Raw genomic sequence first — 19816 nt, 5'->3', positions numbered from 1 at the left:
ATATATACGATGGGCTTCTTTCAGTTTCTGTTTACCAAATCCACTTACAAGGCTTTGGTCAGTCCAAGGCTATAGTAGAACACACTTGCCTAAGGTAAGGTGCCACTAGTGGGACTGAACACAGAACCATGTTGTTGGTTAGCAAACTACTTACTACACAATCACTCCTGCACTTATATGTATGTATGCAAATATATTATGCGTATGCATATATAATGTATATATGACAAATAAAATATATGTTGTATTTCTATGTATGTCTGTGTGTGCATATATGCATGCATGCTCACACACACACACTCACACACACATATATATCTAAGTTTCTGTGTGTGTATGTGTGTGTGTGTGTGTGTGTGTGTGTGTGTGTGTGTGTGTGTGTGTGTGTGTGTTTATCTACATCTATGAAGATAGATATGTGTATGTATGTGTGTTCTAGTGTTTGCTATGAAATATCTTTAGTTTCCAATTAAGTGTCTTTACTTTGATTGAAGTTTTCTCTTTGAAGCAGGCTGTAAATTCTAAACTATATTTAACAAATTAATTTATTAAATATAATGAAACAAATACTTGATAAAATATATATTAAAAAAAAAAGCTATTGGTTTCTTCTATTGATTTTTCATAGTCCCCAATTTTTTCCTTATTTTTCTGGTTTTATTATTGGAAATATTGTACTGATTTTAAAGACACTTATTTTATTATTTAAACTACAGTATTACAATTTTTATTTTTAATATATTACTCCCAAATTTAATAAATCCTGTTTGCAAACCCTGGAAAATTATCATTTGTGTTTTTGAAGTTGAAAGTAATTTACAAAATGGAATATCTACTTAACTTGTAAATCATTGTAAAGATTAGATTATTTTCATGTCACATTTTCTGAAGATACATAAATGGTGCCTTTGTACACTGACTTTTATTTCGCTCAGTAGGATTTTTGCAATATCAGTCAGTGTTTGTTGTCTATGTCACTGGGGATAAATTTATCTCAGCATGTTATGAATGAGTTATTGCCATTGACAAGGCACAAAGTATCAAAACTATCTGATGTTCTTGTGAATCTTTACTGAGTTTATGTTTGCATCATTCCAATATATATTGTGTTTTTAACACACCATACGAAGAAATTTTCTCGCAGATAAAAGCCACAGCAGGAGGCTTTGTAACTCTTAAGCATTCAGCTTTCTCTATCAAACGTAATGCTTATTTAGTAACCTTGTTCTGGATTAGTCATGCATTATTACTTTGTTGCTTCAAAGATTCAGATGATGTGATTGTTTATCTTTAGAAGAACATTTTTAGAATAACATTGTTGGAGGCGAAATCTGACTGATTTGAACATAAAACATTGAATATTTGAGTCAGATACGGCTCGTTTCAATGCTAAACGGTTACTGATGTACATATTTTATGTATGGTACATAGATGAATTTGTTAAAAGGTCAGTTCTTTGTCTCGTGTAATTTAGATAAATGTATTAGTCCAACCCATGCCAGCATGGCAAATGAACAGTGAATGATGATGTATGTATGTAGTGAGAGTTATGAGAATGAATTAATGTATTTGACGACCTTTTAGACCACAATCTTTAGCATTTAGACTGACCACATCTGGCCAAAATATTCTATCTGTTTTATGCTAAAACTGGCCACACCTACCTTACAATGTCATTCTAAAAACAAGCAATCACATCATTGAAATCTCAAAGCTATGACATAATGCATGATTAATACAAAACACTTAATAAATAAGAATTGCATTTCACAGAAGAATCTGAAAACTGAAGGGTTAATAGTGGCACCCTAGTCAATACTTGTAACAAAATCTTTTGAAATTACCAGAAAATAATGATGCCATAACATTTTAACATTTTCAATAATATAAATCAATGATCTGCATATGAGAGTTTATTTCAGTGTTACTCAAAATATTGTTTTCTTATTTATTATCATGTTTAAATGATTTATTTAAATTTTTCAAGCTTCTCTAGATATAAGTTTTGTCAAATTAAGGCAAGGAGTGTGGACAGTGATTCTGACATTTAAATACTTAAACGTAAAAATTTAACTTGTGAAATATTTGGAACTTGATGGCTTGCAAAATATCTAGTTATGAGAATAGATGTAAAATAAAAAGTGACAGAGCAAATTAACTGTTAGACTAAAAGTAATAGATGGAAGCAGATGTGGGGGGAGAGAGAGAGAGATAAAAGAAAGAAAATGAGAGACAAAGAAAAAGGATAATGGAAAACAGAGAAAATAATAAAGAAATATAAAAACAAGAGAATGACAAAAATAACAGATAAAGAGCAAACAGTAAAAATAAGTTGTGGAAGATGGAACAAGATGTAAGAGTTAGGTTGTACAGTAATGAGTCTTCTTGAATTAAGATGCTGTAATTTCATTACCACCTACAGATTATTCTTTGGCTGAGTTTACCAGTAACTTTGTGAACATCCCAACATTAAGTAGAACGGACATCATTGTTATTTCAGTGACATTCTAGATGTCTTATTACATCTATTACATTAAATCATCAGTGATGATGATGTTTACTAGACAGCTACAACTAACTTTTATGTTAGATTTGTTGAAACACTTGTAGTTGTCTAACTCTGGTCAAGCAAACATATAATCAACGACATTCTTCCTATGACCATCCAACACATCTTTTGTTTGTTTTTTCTCTTTTTTATAAGCATGATTCAAGGGAGATTTTGGTTGTTATTTTTAGCAGAAAATTTTGACTAGAATGTATTGAGAAAAGATTTTATTGAAACAAATGAAACAATACCATCATTGTGAAAAATGATCGTATAGTTTTTTTTTAATTTTATTTTGAATTACTTTGATGATAAACACAAGTAGAGCCAAACCTCTTTCTTATAGCCTGAAATTTATAGTAATGCGTTGCAAAATACAAATTACTGTGTGTGTATATATATCTATATATATATATATATATTTGTGTGTATGTGTATATATATATATATATATATGGTTGTGTGTGTTTATATATATATATATATATATATATATATATATATATGTTTGTGTGTGTATATATATATGTTTGTGTGTGTATATATATATATGTTTGTGTGTGTATATATATGTTTGTGTATATATATATATATATGTTTGTGTGCATGTATATATATATGTTTGTGTGCGTGTGTGTATATATATGTTTGTGTGTGTGTGTATATATATGTGTGTGTGTGTGTATGTTTGTGTGTGTGTATATATATATGTGTGTGTGTGTATATATATATATATGTTTGTGTGTGTGTGTGTATATATATATGTTTGTGTGTGTATATATATGCTTGTGTGTATATATATGCTTGTGTGTGTATATATATATGTTTGTGTGTGTATATATATGTTTGTGTGTGTGTATATATGTGTGTGTGTGTATATATGTATGTTTGAGTGTGTATATATATATATGTGTGTGTGTATATATATGTTTGTGTGTGTGTGTATATATATATATGTTTGTGTGTGTGTGTGTATATATATATGTTTGTGTGTGTATATATATGCTTGTATGTATATATATGCTTGTGTGTGTATATATATATGTTTGTGTGTGTGTATATATATGTTTGTGTGTGTGTATATATGTGTGTGTGTGCATATGTGTGTGTGTATGTATATATATGTGTGTGTGTATGTATATATGTGTGTGTGTGTGTGTATGTGTATATATATATATATATATAATATATACTTTTGTTATTTACACCACCTGTCCTCGTCTGTTGTTATTATTTGTATATTCTCCCATATATATATATATATATATATATATATATATATATATAATATAAATCTCAAAAGACATGGAGTGCTTTATTTTTCTGAATCTATCAACAATACCACATACTATATATGTATTGTTCAAATTTACAGAAAACAAAAGATGAAGACAGGTGTAGGAACAACAAGCAGGTGTATTAGTTTAATTAATGGATGTTATATATATGTAACAGCCACTTTTTGATGCTTGCATATATTAGAGGGAATTTGTTGAGACAAATTTTCTACATCCAGATGCCTTCCCTGTTGCTAACTCTTACTTGTTTCCATATAAGGAAATATTTCCAGTGGTCAAATAGGTTTTTTACAGAAACAAATGACATCCCTTGTCTGATGGTACTGCACATTTACAGACATCACAAAATGTCAGGACAAGGGTACACATACCCCCAATCTATGCATATACAACAGGCTTTTTTCAGTTACCATATGCCAAATCCCACTCATATATGCCATTCCATCCTGCTTGTTTATTTGTACCATGTACAAATAAATTATATATATGTAGCAATGGCCAAATGTCTAGGGGCTGCATTTTGCAACCATGAGATCCTAGGTTCAATCCCACTGTGTGGCTCCTTAGGTAGATATCATTTTCTTTAGCCTCAGCTCAACCCATAACTTGCATGTGATATTGGATAGAAGGAAACTGTAGAGAACCCTGGCAGGTGTTAAATTTACTTGTAATTCGAAAGGTACAACCTGAGAATTAGGTTAAAGATTTCATGTGTCTGTGGTATACACAGCCAGTTACATGTCATTTCAGGAGCAACACAGATGATTGCATAACTGAATCCTCTTTGTTGAATGATAGAGATCACCCACCATGACCGTCACCACTGTGATATACAGAACATAAGAAACAAAAGAAAGGAATAAATAAATAAATATGTATGGCACCCACATACTCAAATATACAGACATTGATCGAAAATGGGAAAAATATTCAAAATACTACAATGTGACGAATTATGAGAAGAAGCAAAAAATGAAATGTTTATTAAAATGGTTGAAATTGAAGAAAAATATGTAGAGTTAAAAAGTTTGAAGTTTTTAGCAAAATAAATCAATACGAATTAGGAAGGGAAAAAACTTTAGATTTTGGAAGGTTATTTTGATTGGTTCAGATTAGACATGTCTTTGAGACTTTGTCATTTTCCATGAGTTGCTGGAATTAAGTTATAGCAGCATGACTTATAACAGTGCCAGTAGAATGGCACAAAAACACCGATGATTGATACAATTATAGAAATGATATAAAAATGGGAGCCAGTGAGAATGCTTTTAGACAGTTATTTTGCTTCATAGAAATAACAGCTAAATATCCCTCCAACCATATCCTATCATCTAAAGCAGTGTTTCTCAACCATACCCAAGTTTATGCCCCCACCCCTTTGGTTCCTATTTTACTCAGGTGGACCCTCATAACCATTTGACATTTGAAATATCCTACTTTTATAATATAAAAAATTGTATTAAAAAATTGTTAAAATATTTTGTGCATTTTGCAAGTATAACTAATTCATAGCATTTAAATTATAACACCGAAATCTTATGTGGACCCTTAAGGGTCATATGCATCCTGGTTGAGAAGCACTGATCTAAAGTGAAGAGTGTGTTACCATATTCTCCAGCATAAACATCAACACAGAATATAGTATAAACATGTAACGTAAAGATTCCAACATCATTCACTATCTTTCCTTATCCAGCAGCCTTTCACATAGAATTTTTGTTCCTTTAAAGTCTGTTTGGTGTTTAAGTCAACTTACCTTTGATTTTTGCTGTAAATTTGTGTTTGGAAATTTCATCTTGTATGCGAGAAAACATGGCAATGTAATTTTATATGAATGGATTGTCATGGTTGGAATAGCACCAACTATTTTCCTGCTTCACTGGGGCTAGTTAGTTTTGAACTTAGAATGCAAAGAACTGGAGCACACACTGCAAGGTATCCAGTCTGTGATGTTCTTCCTGCTCTACCGATTTACCACATTGTGAAGGCACATGGCTTAGTGGTTAGGTGTTGGACTCATGATTGTAGGATTATGGTTTCAATTCCTGGACTGGGCGACATGTGCTCTTGCGCAAAACACTTCATTTCACATTTCTTCAGTCCACTCACCTGTCCAGGCAGGGAGTATATATGCCATGGAAAAAAAACAGGAAACTGGTCCTTATGAATCCTTACGACTCAAGAAGGAAGCTTTACCTTCACTAATTCACCTCACTGGATTAGTATTCATTTTTTGAAATTGCTGAAAGGATGGAAGGTAAAGATGACCTTAGAGCAGTGCTGGATTAACCATTAAGCAAATAAGCATGTGCTTAGGACATCAAGGGAGGTAGGGCACCACAGAAATGGTAAATGGTTTACGGCACAAAAGAAATCACTCTAAGCTTGTTGAAATAATATTCAAAGTAGTTGATATGATCAGAAATTTCAAAGTGTTCACGGTATCATAGTGAGGATCTGATTAAAGACTTTGCAATTAAAAAAAAAGTAGAAAACATTTCAAATATAAATAAAGTGAAAATATACAGAAATAAATATTATTTTCCATCTTATTGTTAGTTTTGTTCCCTTTTGAGAAATTCAAATTTATTTTCTGGTTTATTACTGTTTATATTTTGAATGATGTGTACACACACACACACACACACATATATAGGGGCACCAAAATGTTTTAAGTGCTTAGGGCCTCTATGAGTCTTAACCTCACTCTGCCTCAGAGGGATTTGAACTCAGAGCACACAGTGTTGAAACAAATATAAAACATTCTGTCTGACAGTCCAACAGCCCTACCAATTCATCACCTAAACTGAATACTCCATTGTTGATAACAATCAAGATCCATTTACAGACACTTCTGCAGACACCGTATCGACATTTACACTCAAAGATACCAGTAACATTACACTTTATGTACTCTTGTTTATTTCCTTAGTTTTGAAATTATAGACTAATTCTGCAATTTTAAGCAATGACCTGATGTCAATAATTGACTCAACAGATTCATATATGTTTCCGATTCCTGCCTTATTTTACCTGTTATTAAATCATGACTAAAATTGACACCTGTCACTGATAGTGGCCTTGAAACTTCACACCTTTGGAAATTAATCTGAAATAAACAGAAATCAATTTTGTTTTCAATTCATTTCAGAATCACTAAAAGCAGTCTGCCATTGTTTTTTGGCATCTAAGAATATTGTTCCTAATAATTTCGAGGTCGTTGAGAAGCAGAAACTTGAGCGGTAAGCCAATACTTCTCTATAAACACTTTTGTTTTGTTGCACGTGTTGTTGTTGTTTTTTCTTGTCAAGTGTGAAAATCTGATATTACTTCCTGTTCACCTTTCCACTTTTTCTTTTTCCTCCAGCTTTGTTATTTGTCATTGAGATTTTTTTCCTTCCTACATGTCATTTTTCAACTGAAAGTTTAGTATTACAGTACTCTATGCTAGTGAAACAATCAATTCTATTGTGAAACACACCTCAGTTAGCATTACCTGTCTCTGAGCAGTTTCTAACTTAACAGAAGTTTAGGTGTTGCATAAATGTTTTGCGTCCTAGTGGACGTTTTGGTCCACTTCCTAACATTTCTGATAAAACCTAATGAAACAAGACTATTTTTAAATGGTCACAGGAATGAATTGTTGTATATATTTGGGGTTAATTTGCTTTTAGAGTTGTGTTTGTCTTCTCACCACATCAACCGTGATGTGAGACATTAACGATGCTGGCAGAATGAAGTAATTAGTGGAATGGGATGATTAATTCATTACACTGCTTCAATATTGTGTTATTTTCATCTTTGTTCTCATCAGGCATGACAAGTTTGTAAGAGGTTTACTTCCCAACCACATGATCCTGGGTTCAGTCCCACTGTGTGACACCTCAGGTTGGCCAGAACCTTATTAGTGGATTTGAAAGATGGAAACTGAAAGAAGCCTGTCATGTGTGTGTATATATATATCATCATCATCACCGTTTAACGTCCACTTTCCATGCTGGCATGGGTTGAATGATTTGACTGAGGACTGGTGAGTCAGATGGCTGCACCAGGCTCCAATCTGATCTGGCAGAGTTTCTACAGCTGGATGCCCTTCCTAATGCCAACAACTCTGAGAGTGTAGTGGGTGCTTTTACATGCCACTGGCATGAGGGCCAGTCAGGTAGTACTGGCAACAGCCATGCTCAAATGGTATTCTTTATGTGCCACCTGCACCGGGATCCAGTCCAGTGGCACTGACAACAACCTCGCTCGAATATTGTTGCTCATGTGCCAGTAAGGCAATGCTGGTAACAATCACACTCGAATGGTGCTTTTCATGTGCCACTGGCACAGGAGCCAGTCACTGGCCCTGGCAATGATCATGCTTGGATGGTGCTCTTAATGTTCCACTAGCATGGATGCCAGTCAGGCGGTGCTGTCATCGATTTCGATTTCACTTGCCTCAACAGGTCTTCGCAAGCAGAGTTTAGTGTCCAATGAAGGAAAGGTATGCATAGGTAGGCTGGTTACTTCCCTGGCATAGGCCACGGGTTATGGTCTCACTTGGCTTGCTGGGTCTTCTCAAGCACAGCATATTTCCAAAGGTTTCGGTCACTAGTCATTGCCTTGGTGAGGCCTAATGTTCGAAGGTCGTGCTTCACCACCTCATCCCAGGTCTTCCTGGGTCTACCTCTTCCACAGGTTCTCCCAACCGCTCGGGTGTGGCACTTTTTCACACAGCTATCCTCATCCATTCTCGCCACATGACCATACCAGCGCAATTGTCTCTCTTGCCCACCACATCTGATGCTTCTTACGTCCAACTTTTCTCTCAAGGTACTTACACTCTGTCTAGTATGCACACTGACATTACACATCCAGCGGAGCATACTGGCTTCATTCCTTGCAAGCTTATGCATGTCCTCAGCAGTCACAGCCCATGTTTCACTGCCATATAGCATGGTTGTTTGTACACATGCGTCATACAGTCTGCCTTTTACTCTGAGTGAGAGGCCCTTTGTCACCAGCAGAGGTAGGAGCTCTCTGAACTTTGCCCAGGCTATTCTTATTCTAGCAGCTACACTTTCAGTGCACCCTCCCCTGCTACTGACTTGATCTCCTAAGTTACCAACTACTTCTAGTTTTTCTCCCTGGAATGTGGCAGAAGTTGTTCTCTGCACATTTTCAGTGTTTATTGCTCCTGAACATCTGCCACATATATATATATATATATATATATATATATATATATATATATATATACGTAGAATGTGTGTGTATGTGTTTATCTTTGTATCTGTGTTTGTTCCCCACCACCACTTGATGACTGCTGTTGGTGTGTTTACATCCTGTAACTTAGCAATTCAGCAAAAGAGAGAGAGAGAGAATAAGTACCAGGAAGGAAAAATAATTATTGCTGGGACTGATTGACTAATATTCTTCAATGTAGTGCACCAGCATGGCCACAGTCTGACTGAAACAAGTAAAAAATAAAAGATTATTATTATCATCATTATCATAAACATCATCATCACCATCTTAGTTATTGTCATCACTTGTCATCATTGCCGTCATAGTTATCAAATGTTGCTATCATAGTTATCATTGTTATACCTTGTTATAGTTACCAATTTTGTCATCAGTTGTCATTGCTACCATCACAATTGTCATCATCTTCTAAGATAAAAAATAAACACCTCACTAACTGAACCAACCTAGGTTTTGAGGTCAGTATTTCCACTAAGCTTACTAAATCTAGCCTCAGGCTGACCAAAGCCCTTTGAATGAATTTAGTAGGCAGAAGTTCTCTCATGTGCGTGCATGTGAAAGTGCTTGTACCTCCTTTAATAGATAAGGAAAAATCCATCTGTTTACACTTTAACTCTTTAGCATTTAGTCTGGGCATATCCAGCCAAAATATTCCACATGTTTTATGCTAAAATTGACCAGATCCAATCTCTCCCACTTACCCTACAATGTCATTGTAAAAGTAAACAAACGCACCATTGAAATTTTGAAGCTACAAAATAATGTGTGATTAATTCAAAACAATGTGAGGAAATAAGCAATACATTTGACAGAGGAATCGGAATGCTAAAGGATTAATCTGTAGGCCAGAGTTTTGCACCTAAGTAGGTTGAATTTTGCATAGAAGCACATCTTTCTGAACAGAGGGTAACTAACATGCATGTGTATTGTGATGGTACTTGTACGTTTCTTTCACTGAAGGGGTGTTTGCCATGCTAATTCAATAATCCTGACATGCATTGCAGAATGAGCCATTCTAAGCATCATTATCATCATAGGTCTACGATGATGATGATGATAATGACTAAATCCAAGCAGCCCAAAGTTGTCTGAGGCAATATTAAGAAATCTCAATTGTAGAACGCAATGCTACGTAGTCTCTAAGTAGCAGAATGTCCATAAATAATATGAAGTGTATGATGTAACCAACATTTGACAACAACATTAAGGATTGTTTGTACGTAAGGTTTCTCGATAGATATTAAGAAGTGTGAAGTATCGTCCAATGAGAGAAAGTGCAATGTTTGGTTAAGTCCAGTAAATTAGATAGCGAAGACAAGATTCTGGGGTGAGAATGTCATTCAATGGAGTGGCCACTTGTTATCTAATGTAAGTAGTTTGAAGAAGAACAAAGTGGAAACATTTGAAAAGACATTCAAATGTCCAAGAATGTGAAATCTTTGTTTGATATGTGTTGCAAGTGAAATATTGAAGTAAACATGGCTCCCACAAGTGGGGAAACAAATGCAGAATGGCAGAAAAAAAAGTCAGATAATTATTGCAGTGTGTGTGTGTGGCAAGACATTTGCTTCTCAAACACATGGTTTTGGGTTCAATTTCTTTACATGACAACTTTAGGAAATGTTGCCGACTATAACCCCAGGCTAACCAAAACCTTGGGAAACTAAAAGAAGCCAGCTGTGTCCGTGTCCGTGTGTGTTACTGTTTTTGCCTTGACATTGGATGATAAAAGTAAGAGAGTCATAAGTGTCACGCATGCTGTTTCCAGTTTTCCAAAACTTGTCTGGTTATAGGGAAATGTTCCCTTGCTTGGAAACATGTGAGGGTTGGTGACAGGAAGGGCATCCAGTTGTAGAAAATCCACTTCAACAAATTCCATCAAACCCATGTGAGCATGGAACAGAGGACATTAGACAGATACTCTCTCTCTCTCTCTCTCACACACACATGTGTGTGTGTGCGTGTGTAGTAACAGCACTAAGAATCACAAGTTCAAATACAGTCACCAGTTTAAATATGTCTGAGGCATATTTGAGCCTGTAAGAAAATCATTTTGTGATGGACAAAACTTTTTGCCACAGACAGATAGGTGTAAATACACTGAATCAGCCTACAGCGCCCCCTGATCAGACTGGGATGCATCCATTCGGTCATGATTTTGTTCTGTACAGCTACAAACATTCAAATGCGAGTTCAGTGATATTTTTCATACACATATACTGCCACCTGACTGGCTCCTGTGCCGGTGGCACGTAAAAAGCGCCATTCAAGCATGGTCAATGCCAGTACTGCCTGACTGGCTCCCATGTCGGTGGCACATAAAAAGCACCCACTACACTCTCAAAGTGGTTGGTGTTAGGAAGGGCATCCAGCTGTAGAAATTTTATCAGATCGGATTGGAGCCTGGTGCAGCCTTCTGGCTAACCAGCCCTCAGTCAAACCATCCAACACATACCAGCATGGAAAGCAGACATTAAACGATGACAATGATGATGATACATGCGCCCACCCACACACACACACACACACACACAACTTGTGAAATAAATACAGTGATGTCATTTGGCACACTGCCTCATGAAGGTTATTGCTAGCTTTCACTGTGCACACAACCAAGTGCTGCCATCTGTCGGCATGCTACAGAACTAATCCAGAAACTTGTATATATATATATATATATATATATATATATATGTATATAAATTTAATAAATGGAGTAATACACATACGTTAAATGAATTCTTTTATTTCCGACATATGTTTTGAAGATTACAAATGGTTCCTTCCAAAGGGATAAGTGACGTTGATAGGGATGTAATCTTCTCTTCAGGGAAATACATAGGATCCAACTTAACCGTAAGACATTTTAACCGAATGTGATAACTGTGGGTAGAGAAGTTTGCTACGTATCTTATTTGAAAACACCGTTGGAGGTTGCAGTGCTACGAGACAGCACATTGGACAAGGAGGAAGGAAAAGAAGAAATTTAGAATTTAGAATGGGAAGTCAATAAAATGATTATAAAACCCGATAGAAATGGAAGAAGAGTGTGTTATGTATAATGGGACCGTAAAGGGGAATTAATCTTGTATTTATACATGCAGTGTTGACATACCTTTATACATATAAAGGTATAATTAACTTGTATCGCTTGAATTATGTGAAAAACTAATAGATAAATAGGTAAGTCGTCTACGTTATATAAATTAGTATGGGTTAATTGTATGAAAAAAATGCGTGGGGTTGCCAATGTTTACATCTGTATGCATTTTCGATGAACGTGTTCACCAGTTTATTCTTCGAGAATAAAATGAAGAACAGTTCCGTATTGCACAATGGGCAAAATTTCCTATCTTTATCGTATGGTATAGGTGTGGAGAGAATTAGCCAGTCGAAGTTAAATTTTATGTTGTTGTCTTTAAGTCCCCAAATTAGATTGGATAATGAGTAGCCTCACACTAGTTTGAAGAATCTTGTCTTTGCTATGTAATACCCTAGCCACTAAGCTATGCTTTCTATGTGTGTGTGTGTGTGTGTGTTAATATATGTGTATCTCAGTGAGTGAGCTGGCAGAAACATTAGCACCCTGGGTGAAAGTGCTTAGCGGTATTTTGTCTGTCTTTATATTCTGAGTTCAAATTCCACTGAGGTCGACTTTGCCCTTCATCCTTTCAGGGACGATAAATTAGGTGTACCAGTTGCATACTAGGGTAAATCTAAAGGACTGGCCTCCTCCCCCAAAATTCAGGCCTTGTGCCTAGAGTAGAAACTATATTTGTAGCTCTTGACATTGTGTAATTGTTTTAAATAAATGTGATTTCCATTATTTTCCAAAAGCATCTCCAACTTTGCTTAGAAAGAGATGAGAGTTGGCAAAGGGTGGGCACTCACCCTTGCAAAAAATAAAAACCTGCTTCCATAAACACCATGCAAGCATAGAAAAATGAACATTAAAGCAACGATTACGATGACCATTTTTTTAATTTTTGAGTGTTTTGTCCTCAGTCTGCTGACGATTTCATGCTTTCTTAAAATATTGATTATCTACAGAAAATTAGTGATACATTTCCTACGTAAGAAGACACCGGCTGTCTCCAGTAAAAAGGTGTTGATTTATATCTATTGCACCATTTCACTATCTACTTTTCACTTGAGAGACACCTTTTAAAGAATTGGTTCCATTGAAAACACACACACAGTTGTGAAGACAACACAAACACACATACGTCTTGTGGTAGATGTACGCTTGTGTGTGATGCAGAATGGCAGAATTTGCATGGATTTCTTATCATCGGAAGATTTATGTGAAATATTTGATAAATTAAAATTGCTAAATGAATTGTCATGATTGAAATTCACAAAGTATTGATTTGTTTGGTTTTATTACTGTTCTCAGTTTAGTACAGCATACGCGCATTATACATACATACATATATATACATACACACACGCACAGGTGCATTCATCTTTATATATCTATATATATATATATATATATATATATATATATATATATATATATATATATATATATATGTATATATATATATATATATATATATATATATATATATATAAATATATATATATATATACTCATACACATACTTTTATATGTATATACATACACACATCTATATATATATGTATATATATACACAAACACACATATATACACACACACACATATACACACACACACGCATATATATATATATATATGTATATATATATATATATATGCATACATCTATATCTATATACATCTATCCATACATATATATCTATATACATATATATTCACAATCATTTATTTACTTTATGTATCTACATATATACGTATACACGCACACACACACATATATATGATGCACGTATATATATGTTTATAACTTCATACACACATCACAGGAATTGTAACCAAACACTGAATAATTTTCAATTCACATTATGTATACACAGTATGTGTGTGTGTATGTGTATGTAAATATATATATATGTAAAATGTGTGCATGTATATATATGTGTGTGTGTATGTACACGTGAATATATATATATATATATGTAAAATGTGTGCATGTATATGTGTGTGCATGTATATAAATATACATATATAAATATATACATATAAATGTATGTGGGTATATGTGTGTGTATCTATATACATACGCTCACAGATACATATATACATTGTTTATATCTATGCATATATAGACACGCTGTGTTTTGATGTTGTTCATTATTACTTTGTTAAATGTCGTTATATTGTGAATTATAATCACCTCTCCTCAGGTTGGTGGTTGCTGGTAGGTTTTCAACCATGAAAAATTTAGATGTTTAGGCAAAATACTCTTAGGAATATATGCATCTATTAATTAAAAATATAAAATAAAATAAAACGAAGAACCTGACGCAAAGGATATAAATATTTAAAACTTTTTAGAGAAGTTGTTATGGTATCAACACAAGGTGTAATTAATACCAAAACTTGAGGACTCCACGGAAAAAAAAATACATTGTAATTAGATATCATCATCATCATCATCATCACTACCATCATCATCATCACCATCACTATCATCATCATCATCACTATCATCACCAGTGCTTTCCTTACCATCACCACTGTCACTAATAACTCTTCTGCATCCTAGTCTTCTTTCTCCTCCTCTACATCTTTGGCAGAATCATTTGAGCATCAAACAAACTGCCTTGTGATGTTTTTTTTCTTTCTAGTTCTTTACATTCTAGGTTCAAATCCTGCTGAAGTCATCTTTGCTTTATTTCACTCTCAAGTTGATAAAATTTAATTAAATCTTAATCATGTACTGTCAGCATGACTTACCATTCTTCTGTCATCATCATCATTTAATGTCTGTCTTACATGCTGGGTTGGATGGTTTGGTAGGAGCTGGCAAGGCCAGGAGCTGCACCAGGTCCCATTGTCTGTTTTGGCATGGTATCTACAGCTGGGTGCCCTTTCTAATGTCGACCACTTCATAGAACATACTAAGTGCTTTTTTATGTAGAACCAGCACCAGTACTATTTATTGGCTCCAGCAATTAATAAAATTTAAAGTTAAGTATCAATCATGAACTAGTGTGGCCGTAATCAATCAACTCTCTCCTAAAATTTCAAATCTTGGACTTACATTGGGAAATTATTTTGTCCTCATTGTTATTTCGCATTTTTATCTTTGCACACAGATTGGTAACATTCTGTATTTTGTTTTGGCAGTAGCTTTTCTTTTGTATTAAATCTATTCAACACAATATGTGCATGTGCAGAGCTTAGCAGGACTATTTTATATACAACAATACTTTGATTAATCACCTGTTTAATTATACATCAGTTTTATGTGTTAGAAATTTACAAAAATAAAAACTTAATTGCACAAAAATAATTGCTTTAAAAGTTTAACTACCCACAATGCACCTCAATAATATGCACGTGAGTGTCTGTTCATTCATTTCAGGTAGTTTGCATGTTGACATTTTGTGCATTTACCAATTTTCCCATTCTCTCCCCCACTCTTTCATCTTAAAACTTTTGAATTTATTCATCATGAATTTATTCAAACTCTATAAAAAAAAGCTGAAGAAGAATCTGACAATGGAAACTGCTGCTGATTCCTTTCCTCTGTAAGGAATCGAAGACTTTCTCCGTATTCAAAGAGCAATTGAAATTTTCTCGTTTCAAGAATCAAACTTCTAACAAAGAAGGAAAGTTGCTGCCAATCTAAATATATCTCCCATCTGTTGTCAAGAAATCTGCAAACAAGAGACTTTCATAGAAACAGTGGCCTCCTTCACAACCTGGGAGGATGTCTGGTTGAGCATTAGATTCTTTGACTCAGTGAATTTGGTTCAAGCCTGCATCACTTGTTTTGCTTTTATGCCAAAAGGTTAAGGAATAAATAAATATAATTATTATTATTATTATTATTATTATTATTATTATTATTATTATTATTAGAGCATTGGCTTGGCAGAAGTGTTAGAACACAAGATAGAAAACTACCTTGCAGTACTTGGTTTGACCTATTATGTTCCAAGTTCAAATCCTGCTGATGTCAAATATGCATTTTGTTCCCCCTGCCACCCCAGATTAATAAAATGAAGTATTGACTGACCCCACACACTTCAATATTCCTGACCCTGTGCCTAAATCAGTAACAGTTGTTATCATCATCATCATCATTATTACTTAAGGCTGCAAGTTGGTGGAGTCATTAGCATGCCAAGCAAAATGTTTGGCAGTTTTCCATCCGTCTTTACTTTTTGAGCTCAATTTCCACTGAGACTAACTTTTCCCCCCTCCAAATTTCAGGCCTTGTGCCTATTGTAGAAAGTATTATTATTATTATTATCATATAAGCTGGCAAGCTATCAGAATCATTAGTGTGCTTTTGATGAAATACTTAGCGGTATTTCACTCATGTTCTGTGTTCAAATTCCACCGAGGTTGACGTTGCATTTCAGGGTCAATAAATTAAGTACCAGTTGAACACTGGGGGTTGATGTAATCAACTCGCCCCCTCCCCCAAATTTCAGGCCTTGTGCCTAAAGTAGAAAGGATTATTATCTTTATTATTATTATTGGGTTTCCAATCTTTCGTTTCAAGTTTCCAATCTTTCGTTTCAAGTTTCCATCTGTCAATCAGACCCAGTATTCTTTACTTCCAACATTGCCAATTTGTTGAATGAATTTGCTATGTAATTCCATTTCTTTCCATTTCCTTGTTCCATTGTTCTTCCTTTTCTCTCCAAATCCTCCTTCTCTTTCAGTCACTTTCTTGTTATCTCTGGCTGCTGAATGTATTCTGTCTTTACTCTATACAACATAATTCTTCAGACCCAGTTTATCGCAGTATTGACAATATCTTCTGTGTTTGGTAATCCTCTGCCTTCTTCCTTTCTTGGTAGGCAGGGGTCAGTCAGTATTGCTTTTAGGGTAGAATGTGTTGTGCATTGTTCTTCTGTCCAAGTTCTGTAGCTCTCCATTATAGAAAGGGAGCAGAGTGTTGTGGTTTGAATATTTGGCTCATGATTGTAAGGTCATAAGTTAAAATCTTGGCAGTGTGTTGTGACCTTGAGCAAGACACTTTATTTCACATTGCTCCAGTCCACTCATATGGCAAAAATGAGTTCTGCCTGAGAGTGTGTTTTAAGTGCTTTTTCTGCCCATCTTGTGTGCACTTGCCTTCCGACAGTTCACTGTAAAACAATCTCTTGGAGAGTTGGGGGTCAGGCATTCAAATAAAGTGGCCTGCCTACCTGACTTGCGATCTCCTCAGCAGTTTGTAAAACACTTGGCAGATCAGCTCAAGAGAGAACCTCCATGTCTGGGACCTTGTCTTTCCAGGTGACTTTCCATAGCTTTTTCAGGTTAGAATTAGGATTATTATTATTATTATTATTATTATTATTATTATTATTATTTTTATTATTATTATTATTATTATTATTATTATTATTATCATTATTATTATTATATGATGATGAAGAAGAATCATTATTTAAATGTCTAAGTTAATATGCTTCACTAATATTTCTATTTTTTGTTATTGTTTTTGCAGCATGAAGTTGAAACCACACCCTGAAGTGATTGACATTGGGAAACAGTTGCAAGAAACATCGTTGGCTGCCATTAATCTTCCTAGAAATGTATCAGAATCGAGTCTCAATGAAACAGAAGAAGAAACTGAAAAACAACTTCCTAACCAACAGCAGAATCATGGTTTCTTCCTATCTCCCAAGCTTTCCTTTAACACTGAAAGCAACATTCACAAGGGAGATTTCTCCAACAAGCTTGGCCTCCCACTCAGAGGAACATCCCTTCAACTACCAAAGCTGAACTTACATAACCTAAATCCCATTAAAAATGTCAACCTTAAAGCTTTGCGACTTCCAACTGTATTCTACAGTAATAAAGAAACTAAATCGAGTATGGAACGCCTGACCATTAGTACAAAACATTCTGGTGATGAGGTTTCTGATTCAGGTAATTCATTGAAACATCTGCCTCCTGAAGGAGCTGGGAATCTGCCTCAGTCATCAGACACGGATGTTGTGAGCAACAAGAACCTTCTGGATATGACACAAGATGAAAATACGGACGTAATGTTTCGAAGTTGTGGCATTTTAGCTACTAACCCTAAACAGCTCTTTGTGACATCTTTGAGTCTTTCTTCTGATGTTGATCCTGAAGAATTACCTCAAGAGATTTCAACTGCCATCGATGAAACAAGAAAATCTGAGGCAGCAGATCAACTCAATAATTTGCTCAGCTTAGATTTAGTTTCCTCTGAGTCTGAAATAGAAAACTCCAGAATGGCCCTTAATAATAAAACAGAACAGGAGAACTTTATGAGCAACATTCCTGACACTTATGCCAGTTCTTATCCAGCTTCCATCCATGATGATTATGATGACAGTAGCAATAATTACGATCACTTTAATTATGGTGACGCCTCAACTGAACTTGCAGAACATTCTAGAGACATGTCAAACCAACGAAGGAGACCCTTACCTTTGAAACCTTCCTTCAGTGATGGTGCAATTAGTTCTCATCCTGATATAAATACCTATCCTGATCTGCAAAAACCGCTGCTGTTATTGGAAAACAATCCTTTCACAAAAATTGGCCAGAAAATCCAATCAAGTATGTCCCGAAGTTCTTCGAAAGCAACTGTTGATCTATTGAAAGAACAGGTTTTAGAGAAATTGAAGGATAGAGAATGTGAAACTCAAATTATATTTATATAATTACCCACCCCCACCACCTCCCCCACAACCATTTCTAAACTTCCTTTCGTTTTTTTTTTTTTTCATTTTAATGAATATTTTCTCCCTTCCATGATTTACATAACTTTACAATTTATTTTTAATAGAATTTATGAACATTAGCATTTAACAATGACTTTGGTTGTTTCAAAACATGACTAATGTGAAGAAACTGCAGAGTTCTTTACCAAAACTTTAACAAATATTAATAACCAAAAAAAAAAAAAAAAAAAAGGTAATTTTCTTCAAATCTTAATATTTCCATTATTTGTTCTCAGAGTGTCTTATGAGTTATATTTTCATTACTTTTCAACTCGCATCTATTTTTGCTCACACACACACACAAAAAGGAGAAAATGGACAAAAAAATATTTTTTTTAATGCAACTGGCCTTCTACTCTAATTAACCTAAAGCTAATTAACAAATAATTATGAACATTAATATTTAAAATAGAAAATTCATGTTAAGTTTTGTAACATATATATGTATGTATATAATATGTTGTACACAGAAGCATAAAAGGAGGGAGGACTACAGGGCTGTCATCCCTGAGTGTATGTATGAAGGGGTAAGCAATTGGGAGCACCAAAATTGTCTTTGTTGTTAGGCACTGAGAATCATTGCTCTGCTATTGATTCAATGTCTAACCCATGCTAGCATGGAAAAAAAATGGATGTAAAACAAATGAAGATATTTGACTTGTTTTGGCTTAATTTTCACTTCATTAAATTATTGTTTAAAATATCTGGAAACATGAGATTTTGGAAAGTAGTTTTTAAAATCTTTTAAGCCCTCAACGTGACTACCACCACCAACAACAACAACAACACAAACCACCAAGGAACACTAGCCCAAACACCACCACCACCCTAAAGTCACTCCACTACCAAAAAAGAAAAAAAAAAAAGCCTCCAGCAAATTTTCTTTTAGTTT

The 19816-nt window shown here is 34.6% G+C and overlaps 1 protein-coding gene across 3 annotated transcripts in view; it reads left to right on the top strand.

Annotated features, from left to right (window-relative positions):
• Positions 1-19582, top strand: part of LOC106872929 (phosphatidylinositide 4-phosphatase SAC2) — a 1166845-nt gene extending 1147263 nt beyond the window's left edge. For all 3 annotated transcript variants that reach the window (XM_089339784.1, XM_089339786.1, XM_089339785.1), the window contains 2 exons: positions 6998-7088; positions 17676-19582. In XM_089339784.1, the coding sequence (XP_089195910.1) occupies positions 6998-7088; positions 17676-18864 (1280 nt within the window). In that variant the 3' untranslated portion in view covers positions 18865-19582. The remainder of the gene's footprint in view (positions 1-6997; positions 7089-17675) is intronic.
• The last annotated feature ends 234 nt before the right edge of the window (positions 19583-19816 follow it).

Source organism: Octopus bimaculoides, chromosome 22 (genome assembly GCF_046866305.1).
Source record: "Octopus bimaculoides isolate indiv1 chromosome 22, ASM4686630v1, whole genome shotgun sequence".
NCBI classification, from domain to species: Eukaryota; Metazoa; Mollusca; class Cephalopoda; order Octopoda; family Octopodidae; genus Octopus; species Octopus bimaculoides.
Note: the sequence above shows the minus strand (reverse complement) of the source record. Positions and strands in the feature narration are given on the sequence as shown.